At 48.7% G+C, this 18,424-nt stretch overlaps 3 protein-coding genes across 4 annotated transcripts; 2 read left to right on the top strand and 1 right to left on the bottom strand.

The window, feature by feature from the left end:
• The first annotated feature begins 118 nt into the window (after nucleotides 1-118).
• Nucleotides 119-1,830, top strand: Tmem88 (transmembrane protein 88). Its single transcript, XM_021177931.1, has 2 exons — nucleotides 119-331; nucleotides 464-1,830. Exons 1-2 carry the CDS (start codon nucleotides 122-124, stop codon nucleotides 731-733), a joined length of 480 nt encoding a protein of 159 aa, XP_021033590.1. The 5' UTR covers nucleotides 119-121; the 3' UTR covers nucleotides 734-1,830.
• On the bottom strand, nucleotides 1,666-2,776 carry Naa38 (N(alpha)-acetyltransferase 38, NatC auxiliary subunit). 2 transcript variants are annotated; one of them, XM_021177933.2, is made up of 4 exons: nucleotides 2,668-2,776; nucleotides 2,374-2,582; nucleotides 1,986-2,169; nucleotides 1,666-1,826 (listed from the first exon to the last, which is right to left on the bottom strand). In XM_021177933.2, the coding sequence occupies exons 2-4, from the start codon at nucleotides 2,452-2,454 to the stop codon at nucleotides 1,714-1,716; spliced, it is 378 nt and encodes a 125-aa protein (XP_021033592.1). In that variant the 5' UTR covers nucleotides 2,455-2,582; nucleotides 2,668-2,776; the 3' UTR covers nucleotides 1,666-1,713. The 2 variants fall into 2 exon arrangements, with proteins under 2 accessions (XP_021033592.1, XP_029339815.1); XM_029483955.1 differs by lacking the exon at nucleotides 2,668-2,776 and having other exon boundaries at nucleotides 2,374-2,641.
• A 102-nt stretch (nucleotides 2,777-2,878) lies between these two features.
• Nucleotides 2,879-5,507, top strand: LOC110305808 (cytochrome b5 domain-containing protein 1). Its single transcript, XM_021177930.2, has 4 exons — nucleotides 2,879-3,215; nucleotides 3,301-3,377; nucleotides 3,503-3,721; nucleotides 4,251-5,507. Exons 1-4 carry the CDS (start codon nucleotides 3,056-3,058, stop codon nucleotides 4,479-4,481), a joined length of 687 nt encoding a protein of 228 aa, XP_021033589.1. The 5' UTR covers nucleotides 2,879-3,055; the 3' UTR covers nucleotides 4,482-5,507.
• The last annotated feature ends 12,917 nt before the right edge of the window (nucleotides 5,508-18,424 follow it).

Raw genomic sequence — 18,424 nt, 5'->3', positions numbered from 1 at the left:
CCCAGAGCCGCATTCCAGGATAAGGTAGTGGGGGGCGGGGTGCAGAGAGACTGCCCCGGGGGAGGGGCAGGAAAGAGGGCTATAAGGACTGCAGTCGTGTGGGGCGGGAACCAACCAGGCCATGGCGGAGGTCCCCGGAGCCCAGCGCCCCGTTCTCGCTGGCGGCCCAGAGCCTCGGGATCCCCTAGATTGCTGGGCCTGTGCAGTGCTAGTAACGGCTCAGAATCTGCTGGTGGCTGTTTTCAATCTTCTCTTGCTGGCACTGGTGCTGGGGACCATCTTGCTACCTGCTGTCATCATGTTAGGCTTCGGCTTTCTCTGCCACTCCCAGGTAAGCATACCAAGGGGTATGCGTGAGTGGTGTGTGGGCGGCAGGGGTAGGGGGGTGTCTGAGCCACTGCATCCCCACTTGGGCTGTTTCCTCCTGGGCAGAGTGGCCCATTCTGATGTCTCTTCTCCGCAGTTTCTGCGCTCTCAGGCACCCCTTTGCACCTCACATCTGCGGGACCCAGGCTTCACAGCCCTGTTGGTCACTGGATTCCTACTGCTCGTGCCTTTGCTTGTCCTTGCCCTGGCTACCTACCGCCGCCTCTGCCTGCGCCTCCGTCTGGCCGACTGCCTCGTGCCCTACAGCCGAGCCCTCTACAGGCGCCGGCGCATCCCACAGCCGAAGCAAATCCCAGTCTCACCAGGTTCTCGGTCAGTTCCCACACCGGGAAAGGTCTGGGTCTGAGGTGCTTAGAGTCAAGAATCCTGTAATTGCCCTCCTGGTCTCTCAAGGACTTGAAACAAGCCCAGGGGTGTACTGCCCAAGCCGGCTCCTTACCGCGGCCTGAGCCAGATCCTACCATCCCTTTGATGGAACAGCTGAATGTGGACGCAGAGCTGGCGAAAATTCCCATGTCCCAGAAACGTCATTCACATTTGATTCCTGAACGTTTGGGCTGGACCCTGCACATCTTCTTTCCCTTCCCTATTGTAAATAAGAGAGCTGGACCTTGTGCCTTCCTTTGCTGGTGCAGCTCCTCCAAAATTTATGGGACTGAGGGACAGGGCTCACACAAATAAGAGAGAAGCCATCACAAATAATAAAAAAAAAATTATAAAATGAATGCACTCTGTGAATACAGGGGTGGCACATATCCAATCGCTCCTGCCCTGGGCTCAGGAGTAGGAAACGAATCCTCAAGACTACAAATGGGCAAATCAGAGAGCACCTCTCAGCATCCTGCCTTTTCCTTATCGCATTAGTCCGTTCTTCCTGGTCAGACCCCAGAGTTGTCTGGCCCTGACCTCAAAGTCACTTCCCCATTAATAGCGCAGAGAGGGCCTTGTTTCGGCTGCCTACCCAGCTCCCCTTGGGGACCCGAGCCCGTTCTCTGACCCCAGCTTAAAGGAACTGAGTGTTGCCAGGCCGGGGTGGGAAACAATGGGTCTTCCGGGGCAGGATGACACCGCTTCCCGCAAGAAACTGAAGCAGGAGCGTGGGAGGGAAGATGGAGGGGCCCACCCTAGGGCCTGCTGCCTTAAGCTCCTAACTTGAGGGAGGGTTTGGTTCTTCTGGGCATTGGGGCAGGTTGAGGAAGCTCCTGAACTCAGATGAACCTCTAAGGGTGGGGGTGTGCTAGCCCTCCCCTGACATTGGACCTACACACAGACACAGGCCACTTTGGTCATAGGGTTTAATGGTCTCAAAGAGAAGTGCAATCGTGGTCAGAGATACGGGCCCCCCGACAGACTCTCCCTTTGGACTTCAATAGAAACGATGTGGTGTCCTGGTACCATGGCCAGACCCAGGACACGGGGTTCGCCCGCAGAAAATGAATCTGGAAAAAAAAAAAAAAGTCAGTATCAGAACAGCAGGCAAACATCCATCTCGCTCCCAGAAAATAAGGGAGTGCAGTAAGGCCTGCAAGAGGAAATGCCTTGCGGTGAATTTCCGCCGCATTCCCGAGGAGGTAGGTGTGTATTCCCTGGACACTGACCAGAAGGCTTGAGGAACTCTTGCGCAGAGCCCAGGATGACATTACAGTCGCGATCAGTGCACAGGAAGCAGCCGACTAGTGTCCTTCCATCTGTCATACGGATACGCATGGTCTTGTTGAGCAATGCCTCTAGTTGCTGCCGTGCACGCGTGGCCGGCGAGTCCTCCTGTTCCCCATCAGAGTCCTGCTAGGGCAGGACAAGCACTCAGACGCCTATGGTCGGCAGCACGCCCAAGGAACCACAATTCCCAGCTGCCCTCGCGGCGCTCCCCGAAGCCCATGGGCTGCTGGGAATTGTAGTTCTCCTTTCCATCCTCGCCACCCCCTTTCCCCTCCCCGCCCGCTGTCGCTCCCTGACTGCTCGTCCAGAAACCAAGCCCACGCTAACCCCGGCGCTGGAGCTGCTCTGACGCCGACTGCAACAGCCATTCTCCTCTCGTAGTAGCATGGTTGGCCCAGCTCCGGCCATTGGCCCTGGGACCTCCTTTGGGCCTTAAACTAACTAAGAGCGTTTTGGGGGTTCGGCGCGTCAGATCTCGCGAGTGCTCCCAAGCGCTTTCGTGAGATCACAATTCCTCCTCGCCTCCGGTTCCGCCACTGCAAGAGATCTCGCGAGATTTTATTTCATGCCTGGTCCCTACATACCTACTGGGCTACTAGAGGAATATCGCGAGAACTTTACCTGCAATTGCTTAAACAGCTTTTAAACGCCTGAAATCTGGTGATTTAAAAACCCTCTATTCTAGTCTCCTCATCGATACTTTCTGTTACCCCTAACTCATCTAGCCTACACTCCGTTATGAAACGGATTGTCTTAATTTCCTCTAAGAATGAATTCAACCACAGTAGGCTCGAAGCCGGAATCCGGAATGCTTCCGGTGGACACGCGCAGCCCAAGCCCCGCCCTGCTTACGTATAACTAACTCCCGTGGACGGTGGCCCGAAAGAGACAATGGTTTCCATGTCAGCGACAAACGCACTTTAGGTAGTTCTTGGACCTGATAGTTTTAAGATTGCGGAGGAGCGAGAAGGTAGCTGAGGAAGCCTGTGCCTCTTGTAGACCAGGAGCCATGCCGCGCCGGGGCCTAGTAGCCGGGCCAGACTTGGATAATTTTCAACGTCGGTATTTCACGCCGTCTGAAGTAGCGGAACACAACCAGCCCGAGGACCTATGGGTGTCTTACCTGGGATTTGTTTACAATCTAACACCGCTTGTCGAGGAATTCAAAGGTAAGGGACACACGCTAGGGAAGGGCTGGAGAGCTGGTTCTGGCCGTTGGGTGGCCGGCCATTGACGGCCTCTGTTCCTTTTTAGGGGATCTACTGTTGAAACCCATCCTGGAGGTCGCAGGCCAGGACATAAGTCACTGGTTTGATCCACAGACTAGAGACGTAAGTTCTGCTGGTGTGGGGTCGGTGGAAGCGGCACTGGAGAGCAGAGGAGGGATGGCGGGGAATAACTCGAACTCGAAATAGTGATTGCTCCAATCCGTCTCTCCAAATCCTTGCTTTTGAAGATTCGCAAGCATATAGATCCTCTCACTGGTTGCATGAGATACCGTACCCCGCGGGGCCGCTTCGTGCACATCCCGCCACCTCTGCCCCGTTCAGACTGGGCCAATGATTTCGGAGTACCCTGGTGGAAGGGGGCAAATTACCAGGTGGGACGACTGTCTGCTCGGACCCGGAACATCCGTATTATTAACACTCTTGCAATGCAGGAGCACACACTGCAGGTGAGCTCTGGCGCCTGGGGACGTACTAGAGGAACCAGAAATCATTTCTGGGAGTTAACACGACAGAGGAAAGCAGATGGTTCTGGTACCCATAGTTGGAAATTCCAGAAGTATGTTTGTATTACAGCTCCCACAGTCTCCTTCATAGCGCTAGGCCAGCATCTTAGTGGTGGTGGTCCTTGGAAGGGTTTATATGCTGTTATGGACCCATTGTAAATGAGAGACACCGGCTTTGACTCTATTGAGTCATTTATTTGTTAGAAGCGATAGGACTGTGGTGTCTTTATAGTATCAACTTTCCTTACCTGGAACTGTGGGATGCCTGAAGAGTGCTATCTGCTAATGGAGGCACTCTGATTCAAGCTCTGTCATTTCTGGTGACGGATTCTCTTCTATTATTATCATTCCCAGTTTCCTTAGAGCAAATCCTGAAAGATCTAGGCATAAGGACCCTTCTCCTTCTGGCCTTTGGAGTGTGTGTGTCTGTTCCAAACAGAATTCTAGAGGTGGACACTTCTGTATTCTTCAGGTGGGGGCTCTGGAATCAATGTGGGAAATCCTACACCGCTATCTCCCCTATAATGCACATGCTGCCAGCTACACATGGAAATATGATGGGAAGAATTTGAACATGGATCAAACCCTGGAAGAAAACGGGATCCGGGATGAGGAAGAAGAGTTTGACTATCTTAACATGGATGGTAAACTTCACACACCTGCAATTCTGCTCTACTTCAATGATGACCTCACAGAGCTCTAGGAAAGGAGATGTGCGTGTAGACTCAAGATGTTGGAGTTTGCCTTTTTCTGTGCCTTGAGGGAAAGAGGTGTGGGTCTGTGGGGCCTGGCCTACGCCTCTGTTCCCTTCTGAGAATCAGTCCGTGATTCTTGGGCCTTTCTGACATGTAAGGGCCTTATCCCTGGTTCCTTTGTTCATGGATGATTTGCTCAAAGAGTATTAGAGGGGTCCTAGAAAGAATCCCTGTAAGAGAGCTAGAGTCTCTCAGGAATATGAGGAGGAAGTAAGGCTCAGGCAAAACTTTTTAGTAGTTAGAGAAAGACACAGTGACAAAGGGATGGAAGAACTTTTTTGGCAAAGGTGAGAATGTGATGTTTGTAGGAAGGTGAGATTTACAAAGACAGAATTTGGAAATTAGCATTAACAATCATAGGTGGGTGGCTGACTTCCTTTCTAAAGGTCTTTACTAGTTGGTGCCCCAGGAAACGTGAATGCAGTTAATTTAGGATTGAAATTTTGCTGGAGTTTTACACTGTTCAACTCAGCTATTTCACAGATAATTCCTTAGGAATTTCCCAAGGTTCTGTAGCACAAGTGCACATTTATCAGTTACTGCAGAGCCACAGTGCCCAAGCCTGCCCAGCTCTGAAAGTCAGGCATTTTCCAGTGTAGAGGAACATCCTCAGTAGCCTTGCCTAGTGCTCGAATTTCCCACGGCTGCTCTCAAACTGTGTGTTTGGAATGTGAGCTTGTGATGGGGATATGTCAGCCTGTTGTTTACTCAATATTTGTTGTGTTTGAAGGGAGTTAAGAGAGTGCTCTAGAGACAAAGGCAGGGAAGGCTAAATTTCAGCCAAGCACTGGCAACGGAGGCTACGTCCGTGTTGATGTCATAGGATTCCTGACTGTTTGGGGGCAAGAAGATAGGTGTTTCCTGACTCTGGGAAACCAGAATGGAGAAAGGGCCTGTAGGTCAAGACATTGTAGTGAGGGACCCACAAGCAGGTACCTTTTTTTTTTTTTTTTCCCAGTAGGCCTTGCCACTAACAGACAGCAAGGAAAACAGTTGGATTTGTCAAATGGTGACCCTAAAAGAGGTTTGTTGGGGTCAGAAGAGGGGAGCTAAGGGAGGCAGACAGCTCTCATGGTGACTGATTTCATCTGGTTCCCTTTATCCCTAACAGAGGAAGGGAATTAAAACTAACAGACAAATAGTGCCAGGGGTGGTGGCTTTAATCCCAGCACCGGGGAGCAGAGACAGGTGGATTTCATGATTTCCAGGCCAGCCTGGTCTACAAAACAAATGGCCAGGATAGCCAGGGCTACATAGAAAAAACCTGTCTCAAAACAAACAAAACCAAAACAACAACATAGTAACTGGCCAGTGAACATCCCTGCAGCAGCCACAGACAAGTAAGAGTCAAGGAGCTTGCATCTTCCCAGTGGTGGCCTGGGATGCAGGGTGCGGTACCACGACCTCCATGAGACACTGGGTGGGACACACTGTCTTCTGAGAAGGTGACTGTAGGAAGCATGAGTTGAGGTGGGGTTCAAACTCCTGACTACAGCGATTTCTTAATCTGCGGATGCTGAATTCGTTCACTTAGTCCCATGCAACCTAAGAGTCCATAAATTGTTTGGATCCATCAATCGTGATATTTAGTAAGCTCATAAATGATCTTATTTAAACTATTTGAGAGCTAAAGCCGTTTCTTCCACGACATCCTGAGGGAATGCTCTGGGGTGTGCTCATTTGCCCAAGCTTGTCTCTTCCAGGACATCCCACTTGTAGATTATTTTCCTGGGACGGGGTGGGGGTGTGTCTCATGTCGGGGGTGTGTGTCTCATTATGTAGCCCTGGCTGGCCAAGACTCAGAGGTCACTTGCCTGTTCACAACTTCTTGTTAGACACACACTCCTTTCCCTGTATACCCAAGCACTCATCAGCTCCATCTCTAAGAACCTTTGGAATCGGTCCTTTTGTCTAACAGAATAGCCATCTTTGGTACTGGGAAACTTCCTGATGCCCATTTTCCACTTCTGCCGTCACAAACCTAAATATCTTACTTTCTGTCTCGGATCTTCAGTGGGTTTCTCATGCTTTTGGAATAAAGCCCTAAATTCAAGAAGCCTTGCGCAAGTCAGGCCTTACCTTCCTTGCCCCCTCACAGTCCTTGTCCTACAAGCCGTGAGGTCTCCTCCTGCCTCAGTTAGCAGAGAAGCTGTTCTCAGCGCACCACACCCTTCTACTTTGCACCTTGAGAATCCTAACTAGTCAGTTTTTCTTCTTTGTCTTTTTTGGCCCCACTTCAGCAGTATGCATTTTCTCTATGTTCTTATTATCACTTTAAAACTGTGTAGACAGAGCCGGGCAGTGGTGGAGCACGCCTTTAATCCCAGCACTCAGGAGGCAGAAGCAGGCAGATTTCTGAGTTCAAGGCCAGCCTGGTCTACAGAGTGAGTTCCAGGATAGCCAGGGCTACACAGAGAAACCTGCCTTCAAAAACAAAAACAAAAACAAAACCCACAAAAAACAAACTGTGTAGACTGGGTGAAAATGGCTGGCTGGCTGCTAGATTGTAAGCTCATGAGGGCAGAAACCTCATTCCTTTCTGTATTCTCATTGCTGAACACATAGCTGCTGCTCAATAAATACGACTGAATGAACTCAGAATTCATCTGTCTGCAATAACTAGTGGGTCTGATGTGTCTTGAAGGCAAGGTGGGACTGAGAGACAGAAGCATGCCTGGCCCTATTCTGTGGTCTCAACCTACAGGCGTGGTTTTTTCTTTCCTGCCACAGAGCCAAGGACTCAAAAATGACCAGTTGTGGGTAATCTGCTTGTGATTTCCTCTATGGCCACCAGGTGGCTCTAATGACTAAAGATTGAGAATAGTAGGGCTGTGACACCAAGGTCAGAGAAATTAGAAGGGGCCACAGAGGGGAGGTCCCAGAGAAGTTAGAAGGGGCCACAGAGGGGAGGTCCGGGGAGGGCAGTAGGAAGAAAACCTGCATGACCACCACTCTGTTAGCATAAAGTTTATGCCTGATTTTATTTTTTTCCATAAATACATAAATACTTTAAGAAGTCACATATGGGGCTAGGGAGATGGCACAGTGGTTAAGAACATTGACTATTCTTCCAGAGGACCATCTGTAACTACATGTACACATTTTAAGAAAAAAATCTTTTTAAAAAGGTCATTTATTGGATGGGTGAGTGGTGGGCTTGCAGCAGGGCTGTGTGCACAGCTGGGGCAGGGGCTGAGTAGCCAAGCATTGTTAGAGGGGCGGGTGGGTGTGGCCTGAGGTGTACTTTAGAGATGAGAGGAGGATATCATGTTTTGTTTTGGGCCAGTGCTAGATTTAGTCCCCTTTAGCCTTCACATGGGGAGAGAGTGCATCTTCCAAGCTGTACCCTCAGGCTCCAGTGTAGGGTAAGACGACTGGTCGGGCCGAAGTACTGACTTAGTTAGGCAGGTTTTGAGAGCTGGCATCAAACTCCCCATCCTTCTGTCTCAGCCTCCTGAGTCCTGGGTCTGCAGGCATGTACCACCATGCCCAGTGTCTTATGATCAAAAGCAACCTGAGGAGGAAAGGGTTTCTTGAAGCTTACAGTTGTAATCTACCATGAAGGGCAGCCAGGGCAGGAACTCAAGGCTGGAAGCCATGGAAGACTGCTGCTTCCTGGCTTGCTCCCCGTGGCTTGTTAAGCAGTTGGCTCAGGGCTGGCACCACTCCCAGTGGACTCGGGCTTCCAATACCAGTCATTCATTTTAAAAATGCCCTACTATGGCATCTTCTCAACTGACACTCCTCTTCCTAGATAACTCTGGCGGTGTCAAGGTGGCAAAAAACAACACTCAGGACACCTGGCTAGCTGTGTCTTAGGTACTAGAGGTACACTGAAAACCAAAGCTGATGTGTGGATGAGCAAGGGGACCATTGAAGGGGCAGGAGGGGTAGATATATGAGGAACAAGATGTCCAATTGGTTTATTAATACCCATTGCTTATTTTGTTATGAGGCCTTCCAGTAGGAGCTGTCTTGTTCTAAAACTGGATATTTGACATGAGGAATATGTGACTCATGTTTCAAGCTGAGATCTGGAAAGCAGAGAACATGGGTATAGGGATAAGTCCTTTTGGGGTAACTGTTTCGTGTGTATTGGAAGGAGATGGGTAAAGAACGGAATGTTAAGAGCAGTTGTGCTCAGCAAATCATAGACCCTTCAAAGGACCCAATTGGCAGTTTTCTACAAACTGGTGGTGACACACTTCATTGGGAATAATAAGCATATATTCCTTGCAGGTAAAATACCAATTAGAAAAAGGCTCTACCTCATGGCAAGTAGCCCGGCCATCTTGAACCTTTCTAAATATATATGCCTGTGTGTGTGTGTATGTGTGCACGCCGTCTGTGTGTATGTGCACGCATGTGTGCTATTTTGAAAAAAAAAATTTTCCATCAGATTTCCCAAAGAGCCCAAACCCCTGCCTACAGTAGCAGTTGCACTCATACAATAGTAACAGAACTTTAAAAGCCTGAGAAGTCACAAACAGGGTGTCTGGCACCATCTTTTTTTTTTTTTTAATCTGTAAGTACAAAGCAGCTGTCTTCAGACACCCCAGAAGAGGGCATCAGATCTCATTATGGATGGTTGTGAGCCACCATGTGGTGGCTGGGATTTGAACTCAGGACTTTCAGAAGAGCAGTCAGTGCTCTCAACCGCTGAGCCATCTCGCCAGCCCGCCTGGCACCATCTTATGGTGACATCTTGATCGGTGTCAACCCATATCACATCTGCTGTGTTCCTTCAACAGGAATTCCTAATTTTTTTGGTTTTTCGAGACAGGGTTTCTCTTTATAGCCCTGGCTGTCCTGGAACTCACTTTGTAGACCAGGCTGGCCTTCAACTCAGAAATCCGCCTGCCTCTGCCTCCTGAGTACTGGGATTAAAGGCGCATGCCACCACGCCCGGCTCTCTCCTAGAGGTTTTTGATCTGGTTGTGTCTTGTAGTCGAGGCTCAAATGTTTCCGGCTCATTTAGGCTGGAGACTATATAAGGCCCAGGCATGACATCTGGAGAAGGTTGCTGCATCCATATTCAAAAGTGAACTAGTGGAGAGCACACAGTTGCATTGTTACTAGAACAGCAGCCTATGACAGGTCAGCGAGAGTGCATGAGGAGTACAAGAAAGCAGAGCCTGAAACCTAAGGGACCCAATGGTCCTCCTCTCAGAGACCAAACAGATATGCAAAGTACTGGGCATGGGTACTGTAAGCACATAGGCAACTCTTATAAGGACAACATTTAATTGGGGCTGGCTTACAGGTTCAGAGGTCCAGTCCATTATCATCAAGGTGGAAACATGTTAGCATCCAGGCAGAAATGGTACAGGAGGAGCTGAGAGGTCTACATCTTCATCTGAAGGCTGCTAGCAGAACACTCACTTCCAGGCAGCTAGGATGAGGGTCTTAAAGCCCATGCCCACAGTGACACACCTATTCCAACAAGGCCACACCTCCAAATAGCGCCACTCCCTAGCCCTCTTCTGGTGTGTCTGAAATATAATAATAAATAAATCTGTGGGCCGGAGTGAGTGAGGCTGACTGGAGCAAGCAGAGGTCCTAGATTCAATCCCCAGCAACCATGCGAAGGTTCACAACCATCTATCTGTACAGCTATTCGTACAGCTACAGTGGACTCATATACATAAAATAAATATTTAAAATCTTGAAGCAAGACAGAAACAGTCCATCCACTAAACACTGCATCGTGCCCCCAACCCCCACTGCACAGTAGACGCAGGATGCCATCCCACTCCCTTGTCACTGTCAGCAAACACCCTTAGACCTTAACAACCAGCACCATCACTTTGTGAATGCATCTGCAGTTCAGGCTGAGTTAGGTACTGTAGCTCATTTCTTTTTTTTTTTTTTTTTAAAGATTTATTTATTTATTATATGTAAGTACACTGTAGCTGTAGCTGTCTTCAGACACTCCAGAAGAGGGAGTCAGATCTCGTTACGGATGGTTGTGAGCCACCATGTGGTTGCTGGGATTTGAACTCCTGACCTTTGGAAGAGCAGTCGGGTGCTCTTACCCACTGAGCCATCTCACCAGCCCCCTGTAGCTCATTTCTATATCCAGATGCATGAAGTGCGGTACATTTCTGGAAGTGGGAGGATCTGTTTTCTTAACTTTTTATTCAGTGCTATGGGACCTAATCCAGGACCTCCACCATTCTAGGCAATTGCTCTTTCACTGAGCTACACCCCAACCCTGGAGGACCTCCTTCTTCCTCATCTGAGCCTCTTCTCAGGCGAGCTTGGGCCTCCGGAGAACCAGGGTGAAGATGGATCATATCTTCATCTTGGAGGGGAGGGAGAAGACCTTAACTCTCAGCAGGGAGTGTGTCTACATGACACTAAGAACATGTGGAACTCGCGACGCCTCAGGGACTTGGGAAGTGGAGGGAGGAAGAGAAGAAGGTCAGGGCTAGCCTCAGCTAGTGAGCTCAAAGTCAGCCTGAGCTACATGAGACCCTGCCTTGAAAAGTAAAGTCACGACCAGAACAACATGGAAGTTCTGAGGTCTCACTCAGGGTTTCTATGGCGTAAACAGACACCGTGACCACAGCAACCTTTTTTCTTCTTTTTAAAGATTTATTTTATGTATGTGAGTGCACACCAGAAGAGGGCATTAGATCCCATTACAGATGGTTGTGAGCTATCATGTGGTTGCTGGGAATTGAACTCAGGTCCTCTGAAAGAGCAGCCAGTAATCTTAACCACTGAGCCATCTCTCCAGCCACCATAGCATCTCTTACAAAGGACAACATTTAATTGGGGCTGGCTTACAGTTCAGAGGTTTTGTCCATTATTGTTAGGGCAGGAAGCATGGCAGCACACAGGTGGCATGGTCTGGAGAAGGAGCTGCTAGTGCCACATCCGGATCTGCAGGCAGCAGGAGGAGAGACACACTGGTCCTGGCTTGACTTGGGAAACCTTAAGTCTACCTCTCAGTGACACACTTCTTCCAATAAGGCCACGCCTCCTAAGGATGCCACTCCCTATTCGCATTCAAACTACCACAGTTCCGACGGGCATGTTTGGGAAATACCAGGCATGTTTGGGAAATACAACTTGTGCAGTGGTAGAAGAAAACGTTCAATCCCAGCACTCAGGAGGCAGAGGCGGGCTGATCTCTTGAGTTCCAGGAGAGCCAGGGCTACAAAACAAAGCAATGTTTGGTTTCAGGCCCCCCCGGGACAAGGGACAGAGGTGCATATCTTACATATCCCAACATCCCTTGGACCCTACCTGGAATATTGTGCCCCAACTGTGAACTTGCCAGCCCAGGAGCTGGGCTGCCTTCCCACAGAGGCTCTTTCTCAGATACTCCAGGCATTTTGGTCTCCCTGCTGTCTTTCTTCTGCTTCTCTTCTCTCCCTCCCCTCTCTCCCTTCCATGGCGACTCCCCTGGGCTTAGTCTTTGGGGCCAGTGAACTTGCCTGAAAGCAGCTTCCCAACAAACCTCCCTTCAATAGAAACTAATCTGGCATAAATTGGCTCATTTCTCTGGTGGAGAAATAACTTATCAAACAAACAAACAAAAACTTATTAGGAGATTCGGGGAAGTTTGGGACCTGTTAAACTTGCTATCCGTCTTCCACTTTTATACAGTCGGCAGGGAGTTGTTAGTTTCCAAAGACTTCCTTAGAGTTAAGGAATAAACTCTTACCATGAGGCCAGAGAGATGGCTGGCTCAGCAGTTAAGAGCACTGGCTGCTCTTCCAGAGGACAAGGTTCAACTCCCAGCATCCTCACCATGGCTCACAGCCACATGTTCTGTGCTCCCAGAGGTGTCAGGTCCCCTGGAACTGGAGTCACAGAAGGCTCCGGGTCCTCTAAGAGCAGTCGGTGTTCTTGACCCCCAGCCTCTCTGGGCTATTGCTTGGGATGGTGTCTCTCACTGGCTCTGGAGCTCACGACGTGGCTATACCAGTGAGCTCCGGGATATCCAGCTCCCAGTGGTGGGATTACAAACACAGGATGCCATGACTGACTTTAAGCATTAAGGATTCATGTTCAGGTCATCATACTTGCACAGCAATCACCTCACCAGTGAAGCCATTCCAAACCTCTATTGCCTTCATGTTAAGATAAGGTCTCTAGAGCCCAGTTTGGCCTCAGACTTGCTTGTAACAGGATGATCTTTAAAGTTTAATTTTTGGTTTTTTGGTCTTTTGCTTGCTTGCTTGTTTTGTTTTTCGAGACAGGGTTTCTTTGTGTAGCACTGGCTGTCCTGGAAACTCACTTTGTAAACCAGGCTGGCCTCGAACTCAGAAATTCACCTGCCTCTGCCTCCTAAGTGCTGGGATTAAAGGTGTGTACCACCACCGCCTGGCCTGCCTCTGCTTCTTGAGTGCCAGGATAAAGAGTGTGTGTCACCATGCCTGGCATAAATGTATATTTATAAAGAACTTTATGCTAATGCTATTATTAGAGTGTGTGAGGGTATATGGGTTACGCCATGTTTGAGGCTAGCTCAGCAAACACTTCTACCTGCTGAGTCCTCACCATAAAGGCTCTGACCTTGAACTGCTATTCCTGTCTCTGCCTCCTAATGCTGGATTACATGAATGCAGCACAATACCAGGTTTTTATGCAGTGCTTGGGATGTGAACTCAGGGCTTTGCCAATGCCATGTAAACACTTTACGCACTGAACAACATCACTGGCCCCTGTAGTATAGGTTCCGGTCCACCTTTTTTCCTTCTTAGAGCCTAAGAGAATAGAGACCATCACTCTCACTTGCCACAGAACACTCAGCACTAGCCCCATACCCGGCCCAGAGCAGCTGTTCAACAAATATCCACATCAATCAACAAATGTGCGATCAGCCAGTGCTACACAGGAGTGAAGTAACATGGGTAGCTCTGTAGCCCAGGCTGTGCTCAGGAACACAGGCAGCTAGCTATCCCTATCCCCTTCTGTGGGGACCAGGGAAGGTTTCCGGAGCAATGTCATCTCAAGCTGAGACCTGAAGGCAGGGAGGTGTCCAAGGCGGAGGACAGCACACACCTTAGAGGCGAGGATGTGCAGCATGGGGAGGGCAGAGAAGAAGCCAGGCCAGGCTACAGGAGCTTGGTCAACCAGGCCAAGGCTCTACTTTGCTCTTATAAAGAACTGATATAATATTTACCCCTTTACAGTATACAAGTCAGAGTTAAGAGTTTTCTAAGGGGAAGGACATTTTCAGATTTGCATTAAAATTATTTTTTGTATGACTTTCTTTTCTGCTTGAGACTGGGTTTCTCTATGTAGCCCTGGCTATCCTGAAACTCTCTCTCTAGACCAGGCTGGCCTCAAACTCAAGAGATCTGCCTGCCTCTGTCTCCCCAGTGCTGGGATTAAAGCTGTGTGTCACCACAGCCACCTACAATTATTTTTTTACATTTTTTTTTTATATTTATGCCTCTCCCTCCCTCTCTCTCTCTCTCTCTCTCTCTCTCTTTGTCTCTCTGTGTGTGTGTGTGTGTGCAGGTCATAATTTACATGAGTCTGTTCTTCCCTCCTGTAGCATGCATCTTTACCTGATAAGTCATCTGCAGGCCCCACATTTATTTTGAGAGGGAGGATTTCATTTGTTTCCTTTGGGAGACTCTCACTATGTAGCCCTGGCTGGCCTGGAACTCTGCATGTAGATCAGGTTGGCCTGGAACTGTGGCCTCAAACTCAGAGACTGGACTGATTGCCTCCCCAGTGCTGGGATTAAAGGTGTGCACCACCATACATGGGCAGATAAGCGGTTCAAACAGCTGTCTCCAAAGTCAAGAGAGACTAGAATAGAGTAGGGAGGTGGGGGCGACAGTGAGGCTGAAACAACTGCAGCCCTTGGAGAGACCCAAAGGCGGCAGGGCTAGGACAGTGGAGGCCAGGAGGAGGAACGGTAGAGTAGGTAGAGTAACTTCCCTGGCAGAGTCAGAGGCACAGGGAGGAGCCAAGAATGACACCCGAGGATCTGTCCTGCCTGAGCGCCTGGATGGACAGTGACTCCAGCGGTAAGGAGCGGGAGCTGAAAGAGGAGGGTTAGCTGTTTGTGGTAACTTTGTGACATGAAAATATTTGGAACTGGCGCTCTGGGTCCCTTCAGCCAGGAATTCCTGGCTAGCAGTAACTGTAGCCAAAGCTAAGGATGAGGTCACCTGGTGAGTAATGAGATCTGAGCAGAGAGCCTGGCAGGGGAGGAAGGAAGGGAGACTCACGAAGAGCTAGAGGTGAGAAGGAGGCTGGCACCACAGATGCAGGAGCACACTTGAGGCAGGAGCGGTGAACCTTGTGAAATGTTGGATGGGGTCCGGTATTAAGACAATGACTTAAGTATCTGCGGATCTTGGAAACAGCACCTGGGTAGCAGTGTCTGTTACAGGAGACAGGCTGCAACCTCACAGGAGAAGCATGGAATGCCAGAAAACCCCAGCTACTTCTTAGAAGGGAAGAATATTCTTGATCAGTAACTTCATATAAAATACTTTCTTTAAATGCCATTTTTTTTAAAAGATTTACTTATTATATGTGTGTACACTGTAGCTGTCTTCAGACACTCCAGAAGAGGGCATCAGATTTTTGTTACGGATGGTTGTGAGCCACCACGTGGTTACTGGGATTTGAACTCAGGACCTTTGGAAGAGCAGTCTGTGCTCTTAACTGCTGAGCCATCTCACCAGCCCTAGATGCCATTTCTTTAACCACAAGAGACAGACATCAGACAGTGACAGGAAGGACGACAGACAGAGCCCTGAGCACGGCCTGGTACAGAAGCTCCTGCTCTGACCTGAGGTTTGGCAAGATTTAGCATCCAGGAATATCTGTCGTGATCAGAAAATTAGTAGATCATAGCTGGAACTAACTTTCTATTTTCAACCAAATAGTTACGTGTCTCTGAGAATTACTAAGTCAAGTTAAAGGTGCTTGTTTCATGTCCTGTCAGAGTTGAGCTTTTTTATGTAAAGCAAAGCAAAGCAAAGGAAAGCAAAGCAAAGCAAGGGGATGGATGGGTTTGGAATAAGAGTAATGGAAGTTCATCTCCTGCATTTTCAGTTTAGGAATATATATATAATCTCCAAGGTCACAAGTCCTTTCACCTTGGACTCACCTAAAAGGAATCTCTCCAAAGAGAGAAACAGCCTAACTGTACATTTGATTATTCAGAACAACTAGCAATTACTGAGGGCGCTCTCCTCCAGGCAGTGCCTTATTTAAGTCAGTTCCCTTCTCCTCACTACAAGGAGGCAGGCTGACTTCACAGGGAAGGCTGAGGCTGGAGGAACCAGGGGCTAACAGGGCAGCAGGGTGAGGGGCAAAGTCAGTAAGGGAAGGTGGCAGGGTTTGCCTGCCTGTCTGACTCTGGCATTCCTCGCCTTACAGATACAGGGTAGCTTCATGATTGGCTCTAGGGTGGATTTTGGAAGTTATACAGTTTTTAAATATGGAATCTTAAAAACTAGTTGTAAATATATAAGCTACATTAACTGGCTTTCCGCATATTTCAGTTGAGAGCAAATGCAGAGGCAGGAGGGAGCCAGGGGCATTAGCAACTGTCCGTGGATCTAAAGCCTACAGAGCAGGAGAGCTGACCGTTGGGAGAGTGCCAGGTAACTCTGCTGGGCCTGCTGGACTTGACCACAGAAGGTGGGCATCTCTAGATGGCCAGGTGGCAGGAAGCTTTGAGTGTCCATTTTCCTAAATGCTTGGAACAAGCTGAGAGATTAGGGATGGTTTTGGACTGTGGAATATCTGTATATAGTTTATGAAAAATCTTGGTTATGGGATCATCTAAACCCTAAAAACACTATGTTTCATAAGTCTTACCTACTTAGCTTGAAGGTAACTTAATTCAACATTCTTAGTGTGCCTACACTTTTGCTGTGACCCCAACATAAGGATATCATGTTGATATTCAAGTCTTAGACTTTGAAACACTTAAAATATCATGTTAGAGGTGCTTAATCTGTATAATAAAATATTTTCATTAATAAGGTATCTGTACATAAAGCATAACTCAATTTTGTATATGACTATTCCGTTCTATCCCAATAGTCAGGCAATGCATGTCTTCAGGAGGAGGAAGAGGAGAAAGAGGAGGCAACAATTTTGTGCATCTCTCTCCCTCTTCTTAAGCTGGTAGCTCCTTAGAAAGTGAAGGGAGGAGTTTGGCGGCAAGACAGCTGTGAAAGTATTGGAAGACTATACTCCTTCACTAGAAATGGTGTATTACAGCAGTTGTGGGTTCCTTGCTGGGACCCCAAGTACAATGAGGGTTTTCACAGCTCACAGCAAGCGGGGGTGGTGGTTAAAAATGTCTGTCTTATCCTGCTAGCATCACCTACTCTTGAGGCCATCTCCTTTTCCATTTAATTTCTGTGATTCTAATAATGGTATTCCAATCCTAGAGTCAACAGATCACCCAACTTCCTCTTGTATCTCCATCCATGAATTTGGCATCTAAATGCCTACTTTACCTCTAAATAGCTCTGACCTTGGAGAAGCGTTCTGACCTCCCTTCACCTCAGTTTCCTAAAATGGCGATTGTGAAGGTCACTGCTGTTGAAGGTCACTGGAAGGAGTGAGGCACTTCTTGAGTGCTTGCCCAGGGAAGCCCCTGGACACAAAGCATAACTCAGTAAGGACAAGCAGTCATCCTCTCACGTCACCGACATAACTTGTTAAATTCTTCTAGTGATTTTGTCGTCGTCGTCGTCGTCGTTGTCGTTACGGCTTTTTCTACAGTCCCTATTCAGTTTTTTGAATTATATTTCTGTTTGTGTGGAGGGGAATCACTGGCATATGGGTCACGAGGACTGGCAGCAAGTGCCTCTACCTGCCGAGCCATCCCAGTGAGGCAGGGATCTTTACTTAAAACAGCTGGCTATGCTATTTCACACGTTAGTACTAGCACTAGGAGGCAGAGACCAATGGATCTCTGTGAGTTCAAGGGCAGCCAATCAAGGTTTATAGAATCAGACCCTATCTCAAAGAAGGAAGGAAGGGAGGCAAAAAGGAAAGAAAAGGAAAAGAAACATTACAACCGGGTGTGGTGCTGTATACCTATAGTACCTAGCTACTTAGGAAGCTGAGGCAGGAGGTTTACCTGAATGCTCAGGTTTGGAACACCCCAGGCAGCACAGTGAGACCTCGTTTCTGAGCAAGCAGGGAACCTTAGCTGACTCTCCCCCCTTATAACTGTCCTTTCTACTCACTGACTCCTGTCACTTGACACTGTTGGAGGGACTGTGGAACCAGCTGTTGACCAACAGTTTCCTGGCCACAGTAAAGACAGGAAAAGCTCTGCTGAGCCAGTTCTGCAGTGTTGCTGTCTTTGCTGGAACCTGCTGCTACCCTGCTCTTCTGGCCCTTTCAGCAAGTTTAGTAATTTCATCATTTCCATCATTTCCTGGGCAAAGTCTCTCTTCTCCCCCCTCACCCCCCCCCGGGTTTCTCTGTGTAGCCCTGGAACTCACTCTGTAGACCAGGCTGGACTCAAACTCAGAGATCTGCCTGCCTCTGCTCTGCCTCTCTTCCTTCCTGTCTCTCCTCCTCCTCCTCCTCCTCCTCCTCCTCCTTCTTCTCTCTCTCTCTCTCTCTCTCTCTCTCTCTCTCTCTCTCTCTCTCTCTCTCTCTCTCGTGCATATGTGTATGTTCACAGGCATGGATCAGAGGACAGCTTTTGGGAATCAGTTCATCAGTTCTCCTACCATGTGGGTCCTGGGGGTTGAATTCAGGTCACCAAGTTGTCATAAAAGTGACATTACCTGCTGGGCAGTGGTGGCACACGCCTTTAATCCCAGCACTTGGGATGCAGAGGCAGGCAGATTTCTGAGTTCGAGGCCAGCCTGGTCTATAGAGTGAGTTCCAGGACAGCCAGGGCTACACAGAGAAACCCTGTCTCAAAAGA

Source organism: Mus caroli, chromosome 11 (assembly GCF_900094665.2).
Source record: "Mus caroli chromosome 11, CAROLI_EIJ_v1.1, whole genome shotgun sequence".
NCBI classification, from domain to species: domain Eukaryota; kingdom Metazoa; phylum Chordata; class Mammalia; order Rodentia; family Muridae; genus Mus; species Mus caroli.
This window is presented reverse-complemented; position numbering and strand designations above follow the sequence as displayed.